A 26,601-nucleotide genomic window follows, 5' to 3' on the forward strand; every position below is an offset into this window, starting at 1 on the left:
GTACTGAAAGTAAACTAGGTGTCGGCTAGAATGCCTCTGATCTCTGTTGGAGTCTCCGTCGATGGAGTGTGCTCTTGTGTGTCGGTTGTGGTTGTCTTGATCTCCCGAGCTTAGTCGCCCTGTCAATGAGGGTGCCTCTGGTATGAATGCGGGTACAACCTTGTGCTGGTGGTTGGTCTCTTGGCTCCCTCGATCCAAAGAAGTATGTGATCTGTCTCTGTGACTGTCGTACTCCATGTCTTCTCAACAGACTATCTCTATGTCGGTGTAGCTCAAGTGGATATAAGCCAAGGCATCTCTGATCCTGATACCTCATGACTCTATCTAGGGGTCCAAAACCCTCCCTGAATAAGCAATGGAAGCGCCCTCGTATCTCATAATACACAGTGCAGTGGCATATGTAGTGTAGCTCTGTCTCTGGCTCTCTACCGCATATTTGACATATCCTAGACTCCGGTGGTATCCCTCTGAATCTACCCGTCTCAATCTCCAGCTGGTGTGAGGATGTGTGAATCTGACCAATAGCACATCGTAGACCATGAGACAAATGAGTGTCCATGTAGCTCGGACGAGTCACAAACCCATCTCCCGAATGTTGGAGAAGGTGCTCTTTGTAGAAAGCCATCTTCGTGCCCAACTCTTGCATCGGCTCTACCCATGTCCTCTTGGTGTCCAACTGTATAAGATCCTGACGAATGAGTCTAGTGATCTCCGTCTGTGTGACTGGCAAGGAGGGTGCATCCAGGGAATACTGAAAAGGAGGCAATCTATCCATGCTGAGACCATGCCTCTGAAACCATGAGGTCATCATACCAACATGATGCGTCTCCCTGCATCGCTAACTGTCTAGAGGACTCAAGAGCCAATCTAATATATCTGCCTCTATGTGTATCCCATAGACTGTGCATAAAGGACACTGATCTGGTAAGAGCCTCAATCTCTATAGGAGGGGCGGCTACCTCCGCTCGAATAATCGCATGTGGTATGGAGGCCTTGGCTCTAATCATTCGGGATATCATAAATACCAAGGGTCTCTCCATGTTCCTCCAACTGTCATGATTCACAGATGGTTCCCAAACCTGGACCCCATAAAGCATAGCTGAATCAACTAAAGTATCAAAGAGCCATAGCTTTGTTCGTGGTTCTTGAAACTGAACCTGCGAACACATCCTCTCTAGCCCTCCCAATGCTGCATAGGCTCTGGACAGTCTAGTCTCTGCTGCAGAGTAAACCTCGGTCCCGTGAATACCACCCCCAGATATGTATATTCATCTGTGTACTCCACAGTGTCCTGACCATATACGAGTGTAGGTGCCGATCTCTTGACCCACTGTGGTGTGGTGTTATACACCATAACCTTGGTTTTACCAAGGTTCACAGACAGTCCACTATCCTCTGCAAAAGTTGTGCAATGCATCCAATTGTCTCTGCATGCCCTCTGGCGACTCTGATATCAACACAATATCATCAGCATATAATAATAAAGGGATCCATGTCCCTGCTAGCTGAGCGCCTTTGTCACCCTCTCTGTCAATGTAGTCAGAGACCTCATCTACATACATACCAAAAAGTGTAGGGGACAAAGGACACCCCTGTTTCACTCCAATAGTGGAATGAACAATGTCAGAAATCCCCTCAAGAGTGCGTACCTGGCCAATCAGTGAGCCGTATAAAGCCATGATCCCCCATATGATCTCTATGGGTACTCCCAACTTCAGTAGCGTGTGCATCAATCTGGCCCTCGGCACCGTGTCAAATGCTTTGCGGAAGTCCACAAAGCAACAATACATCCGTCTCCCATGTGCCCGACCCTCCTCAATAATAGCTCAGAGAGAGCCCTCCTCAATAATAGCTCAGAGAGAGAGAGAGAGAGAGAGAGAGAGAGAGAGAGAGAGAGAGAGAGAGAGAGAGAGAGAGAGAGAGAGACTCTACTGAACCAACCAACCTTGGCAATGAATTGATGATAGTACAATGGGAGCTATGTGTGCTTATATAGTCACCTTAGTAAATTGCCCTACCCAGATTTTCGTATCGAGCAATGAGGAGAATACATGAGAGAGAAAAAGAGAGAGAGATACTGCTGAAACAATCAACCTTGGCAATGAATTGATGATAATACAATGGGGGGTAGGTGTGCTTATATAGCCACCTTAGTAAATTGCCCTACCTAGACTTTGACAATAAGTAAAATAAATACCTAAAAGCCAAAATAAATATTGATATCACATTGGGCAGTTCACTTGAGATGCCATAACTTTAACAAGTAGTTTCATTCACAAGGAGCCACATTTGTCTTTGATTGATACAAAATGCGGATGGTAAACATGCCCTAGTGGCAATGGGTTACTTCCCAATGTTGTTGAGAAGTTGGCGTTCTTGCCAGGAAGGCGCCACATGCCCCGGCACGACATCGTATGGGCGTGTTTGAATTGATTCTTGATAAGAGAGTTTCAGATGACACTTGCAGATGCTTGTTCCAGACTTCAACTCCTTTTCAAGAGAAGAGTAGTTTGAGGCAGAGAACGCCTTGTTGTCTTCTTCGATAGGGGACAGACGAGCTTTGTCTTTAGCTATCACCTAGTAGCTCCATAGCCACCTCATTTTTTGTCTTATCGGCAGAAGTGCTAGTACTCGTGTATCTCCTAGGGGCAAGTTTTAGGAAGCGAAGACAAATTTGTGGTTGTGCCCGGCCTATGCGAGGTAGTTTCTCTTTTATGTATTGTTTGACTGTGTTCCAAAGTTCACATCATTTTTGGTGTGCACTGCGTGAAATTTTTGGCTCGTAATTGAATTTCTTATTAGCATTTGCATCCACAGCCTGAAGGACGAACTGAAATTTATAATGAGTTGAAATTTGATGTTTAAAAATCTTATTTTCATAATTTACAATCTAAGTGAGACCAATATTTTCCTTTGTTCTCAAGCTATCTTAAATGATACATACTCTTAGTGCAATTGGTCATACTTCTTATGACTTATGAGGCAGCTCTTGGTGGACCTTTTCAATCTCTCTTGACTAGGTATTGGTGCTAATCTTTTTAGTAAGAGATTCTTCAGAGTGTTGAGCTTCGGCTTAGCAAGGCTCAAGAGTCTTACTCTAGGCATGCTAGTAAACATCGTAAGGATGTGTCTTTCAAGGAGTGTGACTGGGTGTATTGAGGATCATGAAGCAATGTCTCAAGAAAGTTGGTAAGAAATGTCCTAAACTCTCCTTTTGTATGTATGGTCCATTTTCGATCATCAAAAAAGTAAATGATGTTTATGCGCAATTGTGCTTGCCATCTTCTTGGGCAATGTATAATGTTTTCCATGTTTTTTCGCTCAAAGTGTACCTCCACAAAGCATTCTCGAAAGGAGCAACCGGAGAGAGTTTAAGGCAATTCCGACGCATTGAATGATCTTAATGATAGCATGTAAACTATGGGTCCGCTTTCTTTTAAAAGTTGAAGCTAAAATTTTGGAGCCAGAACAGATCCTCTGGCATCAATTCAAGCAAGGTATAAAGAAAGACGCAAAGCAATACTTATTGAGTTCAAGGATCGAGGGACACGTGCAGCTACTTGGATGGACGATAAATTTTTCGTCGACTATTTAGATTTGCTAGCCTCATACAAGGAGGCCATGGAGCTTGGTACTTGTACCTCACCTTAAGTTGGTGTGGATGTCATGTGCACATGGCCGTGTGTGCCATGTGGGCATGCTACATCGTTTTCTAGAGCCAATGTTGTACGTAGCAGTGTCTTAGAGCTTACGAGATCTAGTACCGGCAATTTTGTAAATGTTTGTATGACGTACATGGCAAGACAATTCGATCAGATTCTCTTGCCTAACTGGTTGTACTTGTGTTTTGACGGATGCTATTACAGTTTGGTGGGCTTGTGGCAAGACGAACATGTACTTTCGGTCTAGAGGAATATGTCAATTCAGTTCCTAGGTCAAATGCATCGTCTGTTAGTGAGATACGACGAGCAATGCTAGAAGCCTTATGTGTACTGTAGCTCTTGTAGCCTCTAATTCCTCATCCATTGACCTATGCTGTCGTGGACGCCTCTCTTGTGGCGTAGCATTGGACAGGGCTGTTGCCTATCCATGATCACAAACCTTATCTAAGCTTGCTCACCATCAGCAGATTTGAGCGACGACACAGGGGTGTCTCCTTCTCGAGGAAATCTTTGATGGAGATATTGTGCTAAGGAGAAATTGCTATGACTTGCCAGTTGTAGCCTACAGCTCCAGAGTCATTCATGAGCTTTCCTTTCTTGTTCTAGTTAGGGATTTAGTTAGGATTATACGTCTTTTTGGTGACAATGTATGATAAAAGGTATTATTATAAGCTGTACATTGTTCTGGCCATTTTGGAGCCTTAAGAGAGGTCAATATGTATTTCTATCTTTCTCTCGGGGCTTCTCTGAAGGTTATAACTTGTAATACTCCCATTACAATCAACCAATGGGCACTACGATGCTTGACTCAATTTTTCAATTGAATGTTGTTCTTAATTTGCATCCTAGATTCATGGTATCAGATTCACCAGTTCGTAACAGATAGGTCTCATAGGTCATTTTGGCCTTTTGAAGACGTTAATATATCATTCCATTTCATTTCATTTCATTCCTCACCATTTCAGATTTGTGAAGTTTGGGCCACGTATAAAAGACAAGCTTAACTTTCAACTTTCTAGTTATTGAAATGCTGCAGCTATGAATTGATTTGCTGATGCAAGATGTTTAAAATTTGAAAATAGCTGATTTTCATAACGCAGATATCTTGTATTCTGTCGACTTCAGCCTCTTCAAGTTTCACTGTATGAGACTTTTGTAAGATCACAGGTTGGTAATCATGAGCTTTTGTAATACAACAAGGATTGATTGTTTCAGATGGCCCGTATAGTAAAGACTGTAAGTTCATTTGTGTGATCATTATGATCGATTGATTGTATTCACAGTTCGTGACCAAGTTGTTCCTGTCAGAGACCAGTGCTGCAAATGTGCTAACAGCAATTGGCGTTTTGAGGAAACTTTGCAATCACCCAAGATTGGTTTTAGATGACATCTCAAAGAAAGGTTGGGAAAGCTCTTTGCAACATTGCAACTACACTGAGGATCTTGCTTGCATTCGAAGTGATGAAGGGTCTTCAAGTACATCGTCTATATCGACTCAGTAAGTTATTGTTTGAAAGCTTTGGTAAACACCACACACATAGACTCTGACATTTTAATTGCTTTCATTTTGCAGGTATGCAAGCTCTTTATCTGGAAAACTTGATTGTTTACGTGCTCTGCTTTCTGCAACCTTTGATAATGCATCAACTGATCTAACTGGAAAAGTGGTGGTGGTTTCCAACTTCACTCAAACCCTCAACTTTGTTCAGGTCTTCTCTCCTTCTTTTGGTATTTATTGGTAATATCCTTGAAGACATTCTGAGAATATTTGGCGGTTGTAGGGTTTGTGTGAGTGGAAGGGCTGGAAATGGTTGCGCCTGGATGGAGCGACACTCGTTGCAGACAGGCAAAAATTGGTTGATCGTTTCAACTCTGGTTTTGGAGGGGAAAGAGTATTTCTGCTTTCTTCAAAAGCAGGTGGCATGGGTCTAAATCTAGTGGGAGCAAACCGGTAATTTGCCACTCCTTTTTGTCTCTCGTTTGACAACAGCATGAGAACATAGAACTAAGTTACACTCATTTGTATGACTGGAGACAGCTTGATACTTTTTGATCCAGATTGGAATCCTGCTACTGATGCGCAGGTTCAAAAAATTCTCTTTGCTGGATTCATGTAGTGCCATAAATGCACTCTAATAAAACATTATTACTTTGTGGCAGGCCATGGCACGCATATGGAGAGAAGGGCAAAGAAAGGCAGTGATCATTTACAGACTCTTTGCCACGGGCAGGTTCTTTCTTTAACAAAATTCAAGCTATGCGCTAAGCATCATCATTTGGCCAGTTTTACTCTGGGCTTAAGTACTTAGCATGAGGGTGTACTTCCTATTCGCATGGTCGGGGGCTCTAAACGGCTGCTGGTTCAATTTAACTAACCCATCTACTATGCATAATTACTCACAATACATTGATGTCTGGTATTTCAGCATTGAGGAAAAAATTTACCAAAGGCAGATGGTTAAAGGGGAAATTGCTTCAACTGTGGAAGACAACGTTGAATGCAAAAACAAGAGCAGTGGTGGTAGATATTTCAGCAGGGAGGAGCTTCGTGAACTCTTTTCACTGAATAAGGTATGCGTCATCGAAGCTGGCTAATGGTTTTTGCGTTTCAATAAGTAGGAAAACAAATAGTTTTTTGATTGGTGGTAGCAGGAAACTCAATGTGACACATATGATTTGCTGTTGGGAAGAGAGCTGCGTATAGATGAGCAGTGGAGGGACTGTGCAATGGACGTGGAGGATGTTGCTCTGAAGGAGGCAATTGGCTCTGGTGTAGTCACATTTGTGCAGAGAAAAATGCATGCATTTGAAGTTCCGAAGGAGGCAAGTTGTGCCTCCTTGTGACGATTATTCAACGGTGGTATGTACTGTCTCTGCCTATATTGCATCTTAATCGGCAACTGCATCTTCCCGTAGTGATAATGCATCTATCTTTAGCTCCCACCCGGAACAAAGGTCAGTCTCAGCTCTTGATTCTTAGCAACTATGGGTTTACAGAATTAGCTCAAAAAACCCCCATTCTCTTCTCAAGAGCTCAGACTTGACTCACCTTGAAATAAATGCTTTGCCTTTTTTTTTGGGCTAATGGAAATTACAGAAAAACTCAATAAAATTTTCTAGTGGTGGTTTAAAAATGTTTTCACTCCAATTATTACTACTTTTCTCTAAAATGGGACATCTTGAAGGCCACTCATTTGAGACTTAAAGTGGTTTGTTTGAACCATGATTGTGTCTTGAGCCTTTTTGACCTGCCCAATTCTTCTGTTTTAGAATTTTTATTGGTGGAAAACTTTGGATGATGGTAAGTATATGGGTGTGGTCATCAGGGAGTTTTTAATAGGTGGAAGGAGATTTGACTGTGTACTTTTCTTAGTGTCACATTTAGAAATGCCACAATCAAAGGATATTCGATCTATCATTCCTAGTTTCGCTACACGGTTCAATTGACTTAAGGTTTTGGGACTTTACATGACTAAGAAAATATGTGATTGATGGAAAGAGATAGCGGGTGATACCTTTTTCTTGAAGTTTGTTTTGGGAGTAAAAATGGACATCATTTTGGGGACAAATTTGTAGTGGGATCAAGCCAATTAGCCTACTCAGAGAGGCTTTCTCATTGCTTGGGGTCACCCAACGCAGCACCGTTGAAAATAGATTGTAGCTTGCTTTCTTTCATAAAATGGTACTTTTTCTAGAGAAACTGATCGCTTGAAATTTAACCATTTTCAAAGGCTTTGTTCTTGATTGTGTTTTGCTTTTGCCTTCTCTTTGACTTACATGCTTTGTTGGTGAGGTGAAGCCATTTTCTACAAGCACAAATGGTCCATTCTAATCAACTCCTTTCTATAGAGCATACTTAAGATGGACTTATTATGCTCCATAGGGATATATTGCTTGGGATAGAAAAAATACCTTTGTGGACAAGGATTATATGCATGTGAGTGAAGCCAAATCTAAATTTTCCACTTTACACTAATTTTGTCCTCAATGTGGTTTCATGGGTGCTCCAAGCAAGACATCAATGCAACTAGGTAACTAGTGAAGAGATGGAGCAAGGGAATGATTGTTGTGAGCTTAATGTGTAAATTCATGGTTCTTAGTAATAGCAATTGTCATAATGACGAGCCTACACAAGTTCTTTTGTATAGTGATGATTGCGTGAGTGCTTGGCTTGGAGCTCTCTATGCTATTTGAAAGGCAGGCTTTGTTCAAGCTTTGTATTATCTTATGCTTGACAGATATGAATTGCAATTCTTCCAATGCTAAAGAAGGATACATTAACACGGTTAATTGCATTGGTTCTCGTACATTGACACAACAAATTATTATGAGCTAATTTCAGACTACAAGCTGAACTACTCTTTTAAAGAGGATTGAAGGCCATAAGGCCGCTATTGCATGTTCCCCCCCTTCAATTTGCATTTTGTAACTTTGACTACATAGTAAAGTTTCTTTCATTGTTGTTGAAATCCTTATATTATGTGAGGCAAGCCTTCATCATTTGTTTGTACTTTCAACATTGTGGCATAAGGTTTAACAGCAAGAGATGCAAGGGCATGTGAAATGTAGAGGGGAAATGCCAAGCCTTTTGCCAGCTTCCATGGCTGATGCAAGTTGTCGAATATGAAGCTAATTTATTAGAATGAAGAATCCACCATTGAATGAAGCCTATACAATACATACGCATCACAAGGTCTTTCAACCAATGAAAAGCTACAGAGCTGTGCCTTCCTACTACCACAACATTGGTTATCACATGGAAGTGCTCCCGATGGGAATGGTGGATCTAGCAAGAAAATTGAAAAATATTGCCAATTTTGGTTGAGCTCAAGCTCAATCCACTTGCAAAGTGCCAAAATACTTTGTCTAATTTGTGGCTACATGTACGTCATTTCATAATGGCGTAGATAGTTTCATGAACATTGGTCATAATTGCACTCATTCCTAGGGTAATTTGACCCTTCCAGTGATGGTTCAAAGTTTCCAATTTTGCTTAATTACCTTCTGGCTCGAATTGTTTCACTTCAAACATTTTTTCATCATACAAAGGTGTATCACTCCTAGCTATGTGATACAAAGGTGTATCACTCCTAGCTATGTGTTGCACATGCTGTACACAATATTTGAGCTGGATGAAGCATCAAGTTGTTTCACACTATATTTTCTTTTTGAGCCCCCTTAAACTAAGTTTTTTTGACTCATAGCACATTCTTGATAGCTTTTTGGTTCCCATTTCAAAGATGCTTGCTTGACCTTTTGTTCGTGCAACTTAATTGTGTGTTTGCTAGCTTCATCTACTTTCTTAGTCTTACTTACCTAATTCCCTCTATTCTTCGGTCTTTCTTGCCTTTTTCATGGATTTTAGTACTACTATTCATATTTAAAAGGTGGTGGTCTCAACTTTGCTAAAAAGAATGCGTGGTGCTGTGTTGAGAACAACATAATGCAAGCCTTGAAAAGTGCAAGGCTCCATTATTGCAAGAAATGATATGATACATGCAAAGAGGAGATTAGGAAAAGGTCTCGGGCTATCAATCACAAGGTTAAACTAGCCATACCAAGTGCATTAAGTTTTTTTAATGCATGTGGGCATAAAGCAACATAGGAAATGATAGATGTTCTTGTACATCGTGTCAAATTAGCCAAGCTCTCTCTCTCTCTCTCTCTCTCTCTCTCTCTCTCTCTCTCCCCTCCTTTTTGGCTTTCTAAAAGAAGCCTTAGTGTTGAGTCGAGTTAGGCATCCTTCCAATGTTTTCAATGCCAGCGATGGAGACTCATCTTAAATGTTGATGGAGTTTGTCAAATGGGTCCCTTTCATTTCATAGCCTTACAGGGCTTTTTAAGACTTTGCCTTGTTTTTTTTTTTGTCCTTGCTCATCTTATATTATTTTCAACATGAACACACAATTTATACTTGTTCTTTTTTTTATAGGATGAGACTACATTGCTTTTATTTTGTGTACCTTCTTATTTCTAAAGCTTTTAAAGAGTAAAGAGCTTTTTTCACAAGAACAAGCGATTGTGACTCTCTCTCTCTCTTTCTATATATATATATATATATAGTATTTTTATTTCCCTCATATCTTGATTTCCTTTTTGAAAAGCCATCGTGAAATCTCACCTTGTTTTTAATGTGTCGCTTGAAACAAGGTGAATTACACAACAAGGTTGGAAAAAACAACAAAAACATTTTGCAATACTCACCTATCTATGTTGTAAGGATCTCTTAAAACTTGTCTTTCCCCAAATATTGAGCCTGGGTTGATCTAGTGTATGAGATTCACGATTTTTTAGTAAGACCGTTCTCTTACACACATGGTCACTTGCTCTAGTGACTTCCTCATAAGTGCTCGCACACACACATGCACATAAGTGCACGCACACAATTCTCACCTATCTATCTTGTAAGGATCTCTTAAAACTCACCTTTCCTCAAATATTGAGCCTGGGTTGATCTTGTGTATGTTAATGTACAGATTCACAATTTCTTAGTAAGACCATTCTCTTACATACACATGGTTATTTGCTCTAGTGGGTTCCTCATATGTGCACGCAAGCGCGCGCGCACACACATGCACACATGCAATACTCACCTATCATCTTGTAAGGATCTCTTATAACTTGTCGTTCCTCAAATATTGAGCCTGGGTCGATCTAGTGTATTTTAATGTACAAATTCACGATTTCTTAGTAAGACCATTCTCTCACACACATGGTCACTTGCTCTAGTGAGTTCCTCATAAGTGCACGCGCGTGTGTGCGCACACACACACACACACACATGTTGGATATGCTTTTCATTATTATTTGCAGTGTGCTATCCCCAACTCTTACACTTTATGTTCCCGTCTAGTTTGCGCACTCTTAATTCAAGAAAGCGAGAGCATCAAGCACCATTCTGCGAACTCGATTGCAAGGCCAGATGCCAACTGAGGGTTTTATATATCACTGACTGACGCAAGAGTAGAGGACCAAGAAAAGAAGCCATGGAAAAACCACAAAAAGAATACTACGCTTTGACTAAGAAGGCCACCACCATCAGTAACTCTTATACAATTCAACCTTCCAACAATAGAAGGGATTGGACAGAAAACATGCGTCATCATTGTTTGTTTCCATGTGTTGAAACAAGACTTCAACCTATAGTATGACCCTCCTCACTACCACAGGCATATGGGGGTGAGATCTAGGGCCCCTATTAATCCACATGATATAGATCTTGTTGCCGAAAGTAACCCAGGGTACGAGATTATTTCTGTTTGTGGGAACTGATAAAATCATTAAGTAGACTGCAAGGTTCCTTAAGGTCAAACAGACCATAAAGTGATTACTAACCACAAATCTAGAACTACTAAATGATGGTTATCGAGAGTTGGGTGCTAGTGTCCTTTGCAAACTAGGACAAAATAACTTCTCAGAAGTTCTAGGCTTGCCCATGCCCTGGATGAGTGCTTGTCCCATGAAAGACTTAACAATACAGATGAAGCCATCAATGGCTACATGGTAGCCAAGAGACATCCTCATTCTACAAACCTCGAGAGTTGGAACTTGGAGGCAAGGGAGCCATTCTGACCATTATGTGCTCGAGCATTCTCTCTTTCTTCCTTTCGTGGTAAGCCCCCGTGGCTGTGGACCCAACCTCATGCCTCCAAGGGAGAAGGCTCTTCATGGAGTCATAGCTACATTATGCTATATGTAAATACAAACAGGTCTATTTTAAAAATGAAATGAAATGTTTTATTAAACGTCTTCAAAAGTCCAAAATGACCTATGAGACCAAACTGATACAATACTTCGTGGATCTAATCCAATGTCTAGGTACAAAAATAAAATGAAGTAAAGTGAAAGACTAAAATTGTCAACAGACTGAAATCATCATCATCATCAATGCCCGAGGATGCCCAACATCGGGCGTTGTCCGAGAATGTATTGAATCGGTTGCTGAAGAGCTTCGTCAATGTCTGCCCCTGTAAATAGTCATACTGGGCGTCTCCCATATCATGCTAGAATAGTCCAGATCCTCTGATGTAGCCTCCGTTGATGTCATGGTCGCCCTCGTAGACGTGGGCGTCTAGCACTCCCGAGCTCAATGGCTCTGTCCACTAATATACCTCTGGTATAAGTGGGCTCCGAAGTTTGCCGTGAAGCATGCTCATCTGGCTACCAAGTCCCTGCTCTAAAGAAGTTAGTGATCTTTCTCTGTGAATGTCTCCCACTTCCTCGTCTCCTCAAGAGACTCCCTGTGTCTACGCAGCTAGCAAAAACAACCCGAGGCATCTCTGATCCTGATATCTCATGACTCTAGCCAACGGTCCAAAGCCCTCTCTGAATAGACAGTGAAAGCGGCCTCGTATCTCATAGTATACCGGACAATGACAAATGTGATGTAACTCTATCTCTGGCTCTATATATCACAACGGGCATATCCTGGCTTCTGTTGGTACTCTCCTAAATCTGTCATTATCAATCTCTAGCTGATGCGATGATGTGCGCATCTGACCAATAGCACATCGTATCCCATAGGATAAATGAGACTCCATATAGGCCGGCATGATCACATATCTATCCTCTGTTAGTTGGAGAAGATGCTCTTTATAGAAAGCCATCTTCGTGCTCAACTCTTGTACCGGCTATATCCATGTGCTTCAAGTCAGGTTGTTTTTGCTAGAGCTGCGCAGACATTGGGAGTCTCTTGAGGAGAATAGATAGTGGGAGACATTCATAGAGGGAGATCACTGACTTCTTTAGAGCAGAGACTCGACAGTCACATGATCAAGCTTCACAACAGACTTCAGAGTCCACCTATCTGAGAGGTATATTGATTGACAGAGCCATTGAGCTTGGAACGTGGAAGAGCTAGACGCCCACGTCTATGAGGGTCACCATGACTTCGACGGAGGCTCTATCAGAGGATTAGGACTATTCTAGCACAACATGGGAGACGTCCGGTACGACTATTTACAAAGGCGGACATTGGCGATGCTCTTCAACGACCGATGTAGTACATCCTCGGATAGCGCCCGATGCCGGACATCCTTGAACACTGACGTTCATTTTAGCTTTTATCTTACTTCATTTTAGTTTGTACCCAGACATTGTATTAGATCCACCAGAATTGTATCAGTTTGGTCTCATAGGTCATTTTGGCTTTTTGAAGATGTTTAATATAACATTTTATAACGTCTTCCCTCCCTCAACTGAGCACTGCGGTATAGCGGAGCCTCGGGTCAATATCTTTGATCACGCGGGCTACAATTTGATTCCCGGGCTCTATCGGCCAAGGTGTGTGCGCAAGGTGTACATTTCTCCTCCAACACGTCGTGGTTGCAGCTATATCGAGCTCACGAGTTGCCACACAACAAAACACCCCCTAGGATGCTGAAGGCGACTTTCATGCTCACACACAAACGGCTCACAGAGATGGAAAAAGAGATTAAGGAGTGGAAAGCGGAGATGGAAGGCTGGAGGGAGGAAAAGGCAAGTTCCCTCCAAAAGCAAGCTAGTAAAGATGAACAATGGAAAGGGGAGAAAAAGGACATGCGGGCTGAAATTGACGTACTCAAAGGGGAGGTATCGGCCCTTAAAAAAGAGCTAGCTGAAGTTAAGACAAGAGGGGAACTCGAAGAAGGAGAAGTTCAGCCCTTAGTGATCGAAGAGCTCAAAGTCATCGAGGAGCAAGTGCAAGTGATCAAAGAGCATGAGAAGCAACATGAAGCAAAGACGTCTACATGGGTGGAGGTGATCACCAAGACGCACAAGAAGATGGATGAAGCGAAGAAGTAAATAGAGGTTGCCAAGAAAGGAAAAGGGAAGGAAGCATCAACCCCGGTCCCCCACACCAACCATCATCAACATGACACTAGAGGAGGAACAGGGGAGACGCTCGCGTGCTGTATATGTGAGAGTTACCGGTCTAAAAGATCGAGATAAAGTCAAGGAAGAAGTAAGGGAGCTCATGGAGTTAATGGGAATAGATAAACCAACGCACACAAAGGCATGGAGAGTCGGTAAAAGAAGTGGAGGTGTTGGAGAGACATCGAAGAAATGTGCTCTCATTTTGCGCTTTTGCACTATTGAGGCGAAGAAAGAGTTTTTGAAGAAAAGACTAGCATATTCATTGGCAATGATCTCACTCTATCATAGCTTGCCCACAAGCAGAAAATTATGCCAGAGATTAGGGCGGCAAGGGAAAATGGAAAGATAGCCTTCTATTGGCAAATGCGCATAAAACCCCCAGAACGCTACATGGTCATTTGAGAAGCCCAACTAGTGGGGTATTACCATATGTGCAAAGGGGAGAGAGAGATGCACGGGAGCAAATCATCGCGCTGCATGAGACAAGGGAGAAGGCAAGCTTTCCATTAAAGCTGAAGAACCTGAAAATCTACCACAAAGCTTAAAAATTAGCTTTCCCAGCCTCATATTGGGCGCCCCCCCTCTTGGATGAGACCTTCTAGAGTGAGAGTTGACCTGCAGGTTGCTCTTCTACTGCAATGTGTCGGGTTTTCTCTTTTTGGATTAATTCCTAGTACCCACCAACTTATAAAGTCCTGCCGAGGGGCCTAAATGACTTTAACTGAGCCTAGCCACTTCTTTACTAGTCAGATTCCAGTGCCGATTGGCCCAACCATCTCGTGGCTGCCTGGCCCTCAAACAAGGCCAGAGTCAATCAGGACCAAAAACCGTAAAACAGACTCACAAAGAGACTTTTGGGAGGCCTAAGGGAAATCAAACCACCTAAAAATCAATTAACAACTATCAAGAGGCTGTGAGAGCCCTATGTGCCAAGTTTCAAGTGATTCTGGGTACATGATCGCGATCCATGATCCCATATCGCAAAAATTGCCCAGATTGATACCAGAGATAGCACCAGCCCTTGAGAGCATAGTGGTGTTTTCAAAATTAAATTTGGAGTTGGATTGTGCATATTACAAGCAAAATAGCAGTTTGTGTCAAAAATTCGATAAAATTTTGATTCTAGTAGATTTTGACTTACCCAACGGCTGTAAAGCTATAGCCACCAAGTGAATTTTGTGTAGGATCAGATGGCCGTTTCACACTGACCATGCAATGTCTGGGCATTTGTGATTTTAACAAGAGGGTCCCAAAAATCGAATAAAAATCAAGGAAAAGAAACCAGCAAATATATATAGTGGTTGTCACAATCTCGTGATAGCTAGGGTTCTGTGTGAGCGCTAAGGTTCCGTGAGAGTGAGTTCTGAGCGTTGAGGTTCTGTGCGAGCAAGGTCTAAGCGACCAGGCTCATTGCACAAGCAGGTTCTGAGTGAGCGCCAGCAGGTGCTGATAATCATTGAGCGCGAACAAGTTTACTACGCGAGTAGGCTCTGATTTGACGAGTAGGTTTTGTAGCACTTAGCGCCAACAAGCTCTGAGCTTCTGAGCGCAAGCAGTCAGCTCATCAACGCGAACAGGTTCCGTCGAGGAGAGTTGCTGGTTTTTTCCATGGGTTACTCATCGTTGAGCCGCAGTCTTTGAGTGCGAGCAGTTTTTGAGTGCGAGCAGGTGTTGCAGCATTGAGCACCCGCTTTTACATATGGCCAAGAGAGGGTGAAGTATACAGATGCATACACCTATCTTGGGGTAGTCTTCAGTGGACTGGTGCTTTCATTGAGGAGAGCAGCAAAGACTAGATTGACGATAGCTTATGCAGCCTTGGGAGGATTGGAGAAGATGTGTTCACAGGTTCAGTTTCAGGAACCTTGAACAAAGCTATGGCTTTTTGACACTCCAGTGGCTTCAGCTATGCTTTATGGGGTTCAGACTTGGGGACCCTCAGTGGACCACCATGGAAGATCAGGTAGCACTGATGGATGGAGATGTATGAAGAGGCCTCTAGTCTCTATGATCTCTCGATTGATTCGGGCTAAGGCCTCAGTGTCACATGAGATTATTCGAGCCGAGCTAGCTGCCCCCCTCTCGTAGTTGAGGGCCTCACTAGATCAGTTTCCTTCATGCATAATTTATGGGACCTCCCCAGAGATAGATATGCTCGGCTAACCCTTGAGTCATCCCGACATCTAGCACTATTGGGGGACCCAGCATGTTGGTATGGGCAGATGACATCATGATTTCAGTCACATGGCTTCGGCATGGATAGACTGCCTCCATTCCAGTACTCCTTGGATGCACCCTCCCTTTCTCTTACACGGACAGAGATCACTAGACTTATACGTCAGGATTTGATGCAACTAGATACCTGAAGCCATAGAAACAGGAAACGGCGTTTTCAGCATGCTGAAATGGGCACATAAGCCGAGGTGAAACATTGCAACGCCTTGAAATGGGCAGCGTTTGACTCCAGAAAGAAGGCGTTTTTTTTTTCCCAGCGGCAAGCGCAGAGCGTTCAAAACGCTTGGCTGTAGTTTAATTTGGGGGCTTTAAAAAAAATGTGCCACGTGGCATTTTGATCAGCACACAATATTTCAGCGTGAAAAATATGCGGGCATCCTGTGGGCCTCTCTCTTCTCTAACACACAAGAACCACACCCAATAACTAAATATGCAATGAATAATTTGAATAGGTAGATTACAATCTCTCTCTCTCTCTCTCTCTCTCTCTCTCTCTCTCTCTCACCCTTTGTATCAGCTTTCACCCCACCCCTACCCACTATTTTCTTTTCAGTTCTTTGTACTTTTTGTACCTAGACCTGGTATTAGATTCACCACATGTAAACTTTTGGTCTCATAGGTCATTTTGGCCTTTTGAAGACGTTAATATTACATTTCATTTCTCTCTCTCTCTCTCTCTCTCTATATTTTATATATATATATATATATATATATGGTTGAATAAGCTTGCTGGTGCAAAGAGTGTGTTGCGGACAGGCAGTACATTGAGACAACCCATTGCGAATGTCCGCTTCCTTTGAAGACCTCTCTTACTCTTGTTGATGCTATCAGGGCATGGACACTTGCTTGCAAGTGTGAACCAATCATCTTTTGGGACGATTGGCAGTGTTTTACCAGGAAGAGGCAACAAAGGCGTCTTGCCTCCATTTGGAGGGAGGCAACAGCAACAGAGCAACAACTCCCTCCCAATAGCAATCCACCTCAATAGGATTGCCAAGGAAGTGGGCAAAGGGCTCTAGGTCGACTTGGTCATGGTGAGAAGAAGTGGAGGTCGAAAGTGTATATGATAGTGGTGGTCAAAGAGATGGGCATGCCCTTACTGTGACTACAAGAAAACGGGAGGTGCTGATCGGGTGCGAGCTCATTTCTTGCACATTCCATGCCACGACACCTATTGGAGCTATATATGGCTCACTCTACTCAACTTGGTCTCACTTATATGTTTGTATCTTGTTTTCAATATGAATCAGTCTTTGGGAGCGTATATGGTGTGTCTCTTGTCTCGTCTCTCTCTCTCTCTCTCTCTCTCTCTCTCTCTCTCTCTCTCTCTCTCTCTTTATCTCTACATCTCAACATGATATCAGAGCGGTAACGATCACGCGCCGATTTAATTCATGGTGACAAAACAGTATGTGTATGCGATTCGCATGTAAGATTCAAAATTGCTACAAATTTTATTTTTGAGCATTGATTCTTGTTAACTGTGGTTGTTTTGTGTTAAGAAGAATATGATTAGTGTTTTGTGTGGTCTTTATTGCTAATCAATCTAATCGTTGATTACGTTTTCTCGTTATGACACTCTAACTTCATTTCAATTTTTGGGGGTCTTCTGCTCAAAATTTGGAGAAACGGGAAAAGCGCAATGAAGCGCAGCGCAATGGCAATTTTCATCCAAAATTTGTTCGTCTCCTCGAGCTCTTCGATTTGAGTTCTAGGTTTGTGTCAATCGGAGTTTGCAACAAAAAGTTATGTTGTTTTTACTACAATTGAGCTTGACGCAGCTTTCTTCGTCGTGCTTCTTCGTGAAGCGTTCGCTATCGTTTTTCTAATTTTGGCGTTAACTTTTCCGAGAAAATTTAGCTTTTTGCTATTCGTATTGTGGTCGTCAATCTTGCGTCTCACGCTACTCTATTTTGAGGACTCTTTTATTATTAACGTCTCCTTTACCCTGCCTTTTTTGGGTGACGTCTCTCACATCTTTGGACTTTCTTTGAGCATCCTTCTTGCGTTTATCGTTGAAAGAACGCAGTTCTCATATTTCTCTCATTCTCAATTGCGGCCTTCACCATATATGGTGTGCAGATTCTGTGATCTTATCTTATACGTCTTCTCGCAACAAGATATGGCTATGACTATTCTCGTCAACGGCTTTCCTTCTGGCCAGCGTTCTGTTCCTCCTTTCCAAGGCCAAGGATTTTCAAGCTGGAAAGCAAAGATGTTAATTCTTGAAGGCGATGAACTCTCTGATGTTGTTCTTGGAAATCGTGTTTGTCCGCCTCAGCCTATTGATACGGATAATGATAACATGCTTATCACTGAAGGACCTATATTTGAAGATTGGAATGTTGCCTATACGGATTAGCAACGACGTGATAAAGCAGCTCGTCGGTATATTCTTTCTGCTCTTACTGATTCCCTTTTGCTTGATATGTATGAACTGCTTACTTCCCACGACGTATGGAAGTACCTTATTGCAAACTTTCAGAAGAAATCTGTTACAAAAATACTTTATTTGAGAGGGTTGCTTAACAAGTTACAATATGAAGTTGGTACTTCCATGACGGGACATATTGAATCTTTCAAATCTATTATTAATAAACTTACTACTGCCGGTGATCCCGTTCCACAAAAGCAACTGATTACACTTCTCCTTGTTACGGTGAAGGACTCTTCTTATGATAATATTGTTACTATTCTCTCTAATAAAGATGGTCTTGATTTCGACCAAGCCTGCATGTCTTTAATTGAATACTCTCAATGTCAAGAACATCGGAATGCTGGTCACGATACAGCTATGATTTCACAAGAGGAGACTGAGTCACAACAGATGGAACGTGCTTTTTATGCTCGAAGACGTGCATTTCAACGAGAAAACCGTAGAGGTGGCCGTCGCGGTAATATTTTCTCTCGTCTCAAATTTCCTAATAAGCAATGTTCTTACTGCAACAGAAATGGCCATACTGAAGATGATTGTTGGGCACGTCAATATGATGAAGAACACAATATTACCACGAAACAACCACGTTTATCTAGAGACTCTTCTTCTTCTTGTGAATATTGTGGACGATCTGATCATCCTACTTATATGAGCTATAAGCGTCGATTCGACACAAATCGTAATAGAGCATATGCTACTGAACATCGAAACAACATTGTACCAGAAACAAGCTGCGTCCTCTGTTCAGTTGCTCCAGACAGAATACTTCATGTACGTGATGGATCATTTTTTATTGTCAATTTTGGTGCTACAGGAAATATGACATATCAGTCTAAGTGGCTCCATAATTATCATCCACTACCAGTTCAACGTGTTGTTTATCTTGCTGATGTTACTACTTGTCAAGTAAAGGGTATTGGAGACTTATATCTTGGTACCTTATTTTCTTCCACTCGAATTTTGCGAGGAGTATTACATGTACTGCCGAACTGAGAAAGAAATGCTCCTCGAAACAGTAATTTGTTTGAACTCTCTCTCAACGATGCTGTAGCAAATGTTGTCACTGCTCCAGGTGATCATGATTGCAAAGTATGGCATCACCATTTTGTTCATGCTGATTTCTCAAAACTCTTTGATCTTCAATGTCGTGATCTTGTTCATGGCATGGATCTTAAAGCCCATCCCCATATGGGAATTTGTGAATTTTGTGCTCTTGGGAAACACAATCGTAAACCCTTTCCTCTTTCAAATACAACTCATTCTCATGACATATTGGATCTTGTTCATACTGATATATGTGGACCTCTATCTTCTTCGAGATCACAATATCACTACTTCATTACTTTCATTGATGATTTCTCAAGGTATACGACTATATTTCTACTTAGACAAAAATCTAAAGCCCTATCTGTTTTCAAACAATTTCACAAGGCTACGAAACTTCAAACTGGTCGTCGCCTTAAGAAGCTTCGTAGTGACAATGGAGGCGAATATGTTTCTCGAGAGTTTGTTAGTTACTGTGCTGACAGTGGAATTCATCATGAACACACTATTCCATATTCGCCTCAACAGAACGGCGTTGCTGAACGAAAGAATCGCACTATCCTCAATGCTGTAAGATGTATGCTGATTCATTTTGGCTTATCTCGTGTTTTCTGGGTTGAAGCTACTTTGACAGCAGTATTTATTTAGAATCATCTTCCTACTACTGCACCCTCTGGTAAGATACCCATCACAGCATGGACATGTGACATTCCTTCTGTATCTCATTTTCGAACTTTTGGATGTATTGCTTATATTCATGTTCCCAAAGAAACACGAACAAATCTTGATGCTCTTGGTCTTAAAGTTATTTTTATTGGATATTCTGATACTTCCAAAGGCTACAAATTCTATGACCCTTCCTCCAAGAAAGTAATTGTGAATCGTGATGCTACTTTTAACGAACAACTTATGGAGGCTCATGATTCATGGATGATTCTGATGATACTAAATCATTGCTTCAAGCTTTTCCATTTCTTTCAGATGATGAAACTCTTCCTATAGAGCAACTTTTCTCTTCACAACCATCCATTCCGAATGTTATGAATGATAATATTGATATTTTTGTTGATCTGCCTATTGATTTTGAACATGGCTCATGTCATGTTTACGATGAAGATATTGATGATAATGATTTTTCTACTTCTGAAGATCCCGTTACTTATGATGAAGCTATATCTTCACCACAAAAGGATCAATGGCAAGAGGCTATGGAAGCAGAGTACGATTCTCTTATCTCTTAAGGTACATGGATACTAACTGAATTACCTCCTGATCGTACAACTATTAAATGTAAGTGGGTGTATAAGACAAAAGTAAAAGCAGATGGATTTTTTGACAAGTTCAAGGCGCGTTTAGTTGCAAAAGGTTACTCCCAAGTAGCTGGTGTTGATTATCAAGAGACTTTTTCACCAGCTGTTCGCATTACAAGTGTTCGCGTCTTATTTGCATTTGCTGTTCAATTTGATTTAGAAGCTCATCAAATGGATGTGCGAACTGCTTTTCTTAATGGTGACTTGGAAGAGGAAATTTATATGGAACAACCAGAAGGGTTTGTTATTCCAGGTAAAGAAGACCTTGTTGCTCAACTCCATAAGGCACTATATGGTCTCAAACAAGCTTCGCGAGCCTGGTATACAAAATTTGATCTTTTTCTCATCTCTAAAGGATTCATCTCTTACTTTTCAGACCCCAACTTATACATAAAATGCCAAGGTAGCAGATTTGTGATTCTTGCTCTTTGTGGATGATACCATTTTTGTTTCCAATGATTTGGGATTTCTTCAGCAAGTGAAATAGTTATTGTCTTCTGCATTTGATATGGTGGATCTTGGAGAGATTCAGTTTTGTTTTGGCATTCAAATCCAACGAAACCATACAAAAGGTATTTTATTCCTTCGACAGTCAAAGTTTATTGCATGATACTATTCAAAATTTTGGTATAGAATCTGCTCATTCAACCAACATACACCTTGTCTTGCGAGCTCTACGAAGAACACTTTTGACAATAGCGGTCAACTTGTCACAAATCAACCTTATGCTAACTGATTGGATGTCTTCAGTTTGTTGGCATGAACACTCGTCCTGATATTCTGTTTGCTGCTAATTATCTTGGACAACATCTTGCATGCCCTTCTCTTAAGCATTGGTCTGCTGCAAAGCGTGTATTGAAATACTTGAAAGGCATTACAAATTTTGGTTTAGTCTATCGACGACAACTCACATCGGATTCTATGTAATCTCTTTCTCTTTTGGGTTACACAGATGCAAACTGGGCAAGCTCACATTTATCTATGCGATCTACTAGTGGAAATTGCTTCTTTATAAATGGTTGTTTTGTTTCTTGGACCAGCAAGAAACAACGTTGTGTTGCAGTTTCTACGACTGAGTCAGAATATGTTGCGGCATCACTTGCAGCTCGTGAGTTGATTTGGCTTCGACAAATGCTGGTTGATATTGGTCACTCTCCTCTTTCTAGCACACCCTTGCGGTGTGACAACCAAAGTGCTATTAGTTTTGCAAAAGACTATGTTCAACATAATAAGTCAAAGCACATTGCTGTCCATTATTACTATGTCAAGTATGAAGTGCGCAAAGGAACCATTATGGTTGAACACTGTCCAAGTGACCAGATGATTGCAGACATTTTGACCAAAGGTCTCAACGAGTCACGTTTCATCCTCTTGCACTCGGAGCTTGGAGTTGCTTCGGCCTCACTCTTTCTAAATTAGCTTCTTTGCTATTGTAATAGCTTTGTACATATGATATTGTAATCTTTTAGGTACCATGCACTATGAACACTCCACATTTTCACATTGTGATCTCTGAGTCACTTGAATATTTGTACATAGATGCACAATTCACTTTCACATCATCATCGCTGGTTCATATTTTCACATTGTATAGGGGCTTGGGTTTTTCCCTTGAACTTCCAAGGGTTTTTTCATCCAAAGCTAGAGACCTTTGTTTGAGTGGGGGTGTTGGAGCTATATGTGGCTCACTCTACTCTACTTGGTCTCACCTATATATTTGTATCTTGTCCTCAATATGAATCAGTCTTTGGGAGCGTATATGGTGTGTCTCTTGTCTCGTCTCTCTCTTTATCTCTACATATCAACAACACTAAGTTCTGCTTCAAGGTTCCCGTAGAGAAAAAGAGGATGATGCTGGAGAAGGACACTACTATTCAATTTCATGCTCCTCCACCTCGAAGCGTGGCTGTCAATCCTCAAATGTATGCTTCCACTCCTGGGAGTTCTCTTGGGTCATCTGCTGTAGCATGCGCTCCACCATTGCAAGGTGGACAACGCACATTGCGAGGGACTTGGGACCCTCGCAAGAAAGAAAGTGTTGATGCCACAGTTGCAAGGTTTTTCTATCATGATCATGTGCCATGTCGTGAAGCAAGGTCTCCCTATTTTTGAGATATGGTGAGAGCAATTGCATCTTTCGGACCCACTTATACCCCCCCTTCCTCGGAAGCCATCCGGACCACACTCTTGGCAAAGGAGAAGGCAGCAATTGAGGCTGCATTGGAAAATGTTTTCATTGGCCAGAGGAAGAATGGTGTCTCTCATTAGCGATGGGTGGACAGATTCGCGCTCTCGAACAATTCATGGCATTGTCTTGTATTCTCGTGGCGGTGTGCACTTCTTGTCCTCCAATGATGCGTCTCCAACAGGTAAGAACTTGGAGCAACTTTAACAAGAGTGGTCGGAAGCTGTTAATCGAGTTGGTGTGGAGCATGTCATCCAATTCATTTCTAATGGAGAACCAGCAAACAAGGCAGCGGGGAAAGCATTGGAGAAGGCCTTCTATAACCCGAGGTGGTGACATCATAAGCTTCATCACTCGGCACACCTACATTCATTCTGAATTCAGAAGGAGATTACCAGTTAAAGATTTGTTGAAGTACAGTGACACCAGATTTATCTACAATTTCCTCATGCTCGAAAGGCTAGGGAAAGTTGAAAATGTGTTAAGGCAGCTTGTGGTCCACATCAAAGACAATATCAGGTAAATCTTGTCGAATTGATGTGCAAGATGATCGGTTTTGGGAAGCTGTGTCTTATGTCAATACATTAGTGTCTCCTATGCTCAGAGTTGTTGACAGCAAGGAGTCCTGTATTGGCTAAGTCTACGAGGGGATGGATAGGATGGTGAAGCGCGTGAAGGAGATTGAGTGTGACGAGGAGAAGCAAAAACGATTGGAGTCACTTTGTGAGGAGAGATGGAACTCCAATGCATGCAGCTGCATTTGTGCTTGATCTATAATTTCAAGGCCATGGGCAAGAGACTGATGATGAAGTGGTTACAGGCTGGGAGGAAGTGTTAACAAATGGCGATGACAGACGCACTGTAAAGGATGATCTCTCCAAGTATAGAGAGCGAAAAGGCAGGTTTGGCTCAGCCGATGCATAGGCAAACAAGACAAAAATATGGGCTGCATTATGGTGGGAGGACTAAGGCGCGGAAACCCCTTTACTTCAGCGACTTGCGGTGCGACTTCTTAGCCAAGGAGCAAGCTCATCACCCTTGGAACAATTGTGGAGTGTCTTTAGGCGAAACAAGCTTCTAACCAAGCGCACCAATGACTTGGTTTATGTCTCCTAGTGGGAGGGGGAGGCTTTACACTTTGCCTTCAAAAAGTATTGGGGACCGTCGGCCCGTGCGAACTAACCCTCGGTCACGTCATAACTGTGCTACACTACTGCTGCCTGATGGCTTGCATGAATGACCACCGACACGCCGCCCACCACTGTTGTTGCGCTGCCATGTAGTCAAAACCGAGGGTTTTGCCACATCATAATTGCGCTACACTACCGCTGCCCGACAGCTTGCATGACGGACCACTGACATGCCGCCCACCGCTATCGTTGCATCGCCACGCAGCCAAAACCACCCAACGATCCACCAATGCAGCGCCCACAGCGCGCATGAGGGGGGAGATGAGGTGAGCGCCATAGCCTTCCTCTCCCTCCCTGAATGCCTTCAACTGGCGCTTGATCCGTGTCTTATACCCCTGCCTTCCAAATGGCGGGTTTGCATGTGGCTTCATAGCAACGATAAGTGGTACCACCACGCCATTTAAGCTCCTAAAATCCTCTACTCCATGCTCTTAAAAAACCCTTTTTTTGCACCACCTTTGAATTGCCACCATTTCCAACCCTTGAATCGCTTTGGCAAGCGGTAAAGCCCCACTGAAAGCCCACTACGCCAGCTCTAGAGCATAATACCCTTGCCCTATTTTGACTCTCTTAAGACCCCGAACCAATGCCCTGAAAACGGGGAACATCATCCAACACAATGCATCTAACAACTGCACCCAACTCTGACCGGGCATATCTTGTCCACCGTGACTCCCATCGACGAGCCGTCAAATCCGACCAGCTTCACATGCTGCATACTATCCTCCAGAACCTGGTCGAGCCTAAAAAACACTAGATGGAACGCCTGTCGATGAGGTCAACTTGGCACATAACTGCCCTCGACAAATCTTCAATGGGCCATAACTTTCCCATCTGAGCTCCAATTCATGATCTGGAAAGGCCGGCATGCTCCACAACTCGAGCACTTCACATCCATCCACTCACACGAGCTCTGGCCACTTGTCTTCACTTGCCCTGTCCGTCAAGGATCTCCAAATCATTCCAACTTTGGATTGTCATATCTTTCTCACCGTAGCACCATTTGAGGAGCCGTCTGGACCGGCTCATACAACACCTCGAACACTACATTCCAAGGCACAATTCTCGCACTTCGGTCACTTGGATCTACCCTTTTGATTGGTACATCCTGGAGCCCTTCCGGCATATAGAACAACCTTAAGCATACATTTCCACTGCTCTTTGCTTGCTCAGGGTCTTCACACCTACTTAAATACTTGGCCATGTCCCTGTATGCACCCATAACACTGCTTGACACCACTTCTAGCCTCGACTAGCTTTGGATGCACCATCATTGCTGGCCCCCTTGTTGAACATTCATGTTAAACCAAAAACATAATTACAAAACTTAAAAACTGCCACACTAAATTGACCATCGAACATACTCGAAAACCACAACCATATGTACAAGCTTCATTTCCTAGCCTCTCTAAGGTGGGTTGCCCACCCTCCTTGGCTACAATGTGATGCACATCGAGCACTAGACTCTTGTCAAAGTATAGCTTGAGCCGCACACCATTTACCCTATGCCTAAGAAGATTACCATTTGCTCTCACCAACTGATAGGTCCCGTTCGGAAAGGCTTTCTGTACCTTGTATGGACCCGTCCACTTTTTTGAACTTCTTCTAGAAGGTAAAATCCAAGTAGCTTTCATACTTCATCACTAGGTCTCCCCTTCCTCTATCTTCTTGTCTGGCAGGTTCTGATTGAACTTGGCAACCCGCTTCTCCTGCTGCTTCACATAATAGTCCGCTGCTATCTCTCTCTCCATTTGCAAGGCTTTAAGACTAGCAATCTGATCCTGCAAAACCTCTTGCTGAGTGGCATTGACTCGCCACATGCCCTTCAAAGCTCCTAACTATGCATGAACTAGCAACGCTGCCTCCTTACCATAGACCAACTCAAATGGGATGAAATTTGTCACCACTTTGTAGGATGTCCTGTATGAACACTTCTCAAGGTTTGCTTCCCACTCTGTCTCCTACTTGTATACATACTTCGTTAACATCTTAATGATCTGGCCATTGGCCCTCTCCACTAGACCATTGCATTGGGGTTGATAGGGCGAAGAAAACCAATGTTCAATACCCAACTTCTTGACCAATGCACGCATTAACTTGTTTCTAAACCCCTAGCCTCTATCAGAAATGAGCACCCAAGGCACTCCAAAACGAGCAATCGAAAACAAATTGGGCCACAACATGCGCATTTATCTCCTTGACTGCTTCGGCCTCGACCCACCTAGTGAGGTAGTCAATGGCTACCACAACATACTTTTGACCACTTGTAGACCTAGGGAGTGGACCGATGGCATCCACACCCCATTTCTCGAAGGCACTTTGGGCAATGATAGCCCCTTGCGATTCGGCTACCGATTGTCTTTCACCCATGGTCTGGCACTTGTGACAGGTCTTGCACTAGTAATGCACATCTCGCATTAGGGAAGGCCACCAAAAGCCTGCTCTTAGAACTCGAAACAGCACCCGGTCTTTAACCTGATGTCCGCTCCCTCATGGCATTGCTCCAACACTGTGCCAATCTCCTCTTTGTAAAGTACTCTTCTCAACTCCATCTCAACCATAGATCATCAGATCTTCACCTACCAATGTGAACTTGCGGGCCTTCTACACGATTCTTCTTTTCTAGCTTGGACAAGCCTTTTGGACACTGCCCTGTGTTAAAAAATTCCTCTCTCGTTCAGGG

The 26,601-nt window shown here is 42.6% G+C and overlaps 1 protein-coding gene across 4 annotated transcripts in view; it reads left to right on the forward strand.

Moving 5' to 3' along the window:
• Nucleotides 1-6,873, forward strand: part of LOC147430901 (uncharacterized) — a 39,218-nt gene extending 32,345 nt beyond the window's left edge. For 2 of the 4 annotated variants that reach the window (XM_086493438.1, XM_086493440.1), the window contains 8 exons: nucleotides 4,763-4,829; nucleotides 4,946-5,160; nucleotides 5,236-5,371; nucleotides 5,444-5,613; nucleotides 5,701-5,746; nucleotides 5,823-5,893; nucleotides 6,089-6,233; nucleotides 6,315-6,873. In XM_086493438.1, coding sequence (XP_086349564.1) covers nucleotides 4,763-4,829; nucleotides 4,946-5,160; nucleotides 5,236-5,371; nucleotides 5,444-5,613; nucleotides 5,701-5,746; nucleotides 5,823-5,893; nucleotides 6,089-6,233; nucleotides 6,315-6,506 — 1,042 coding nt within the window. In that variant the 3' untranslated portion in view covers nucleotides 6,507-6,873. Of the gene's footprint in view, nucleotides 1-4,762; nucleotides 4,830-4,945; nucleotides 5,161-5,235; nucleotides 5,372-5,443; nucleotides 5,614-5,696; nucleotides 5,747-5,822; nucleotides 5,894-6,088; nucleotides 6,234-6,314 lie in introns of those variants that run through there. The other 2 variants (XM_086493439.1, XR_015185655.1) reach the window with 2 other exon arrangements.
• Nucleotides 6,874-26,601: the final 19,728 nt, after the last annotated feature.

Source organism: Adiantum capillus-veneris, chromosome 21 (genome assembly GCF_014529385.1).
Source record: "Adiantum capillus-veneris isolate H3 chromosome 21, ASM1452938v2, whole genome shotgun sequence".
Lineage (NCBI taxonomy): Eukaryota > Viridiplantae > Streptophyta > Polypodiopsida > Polypodiales > Pteridaceae > Adiantum > Adiantum capillus-veneris.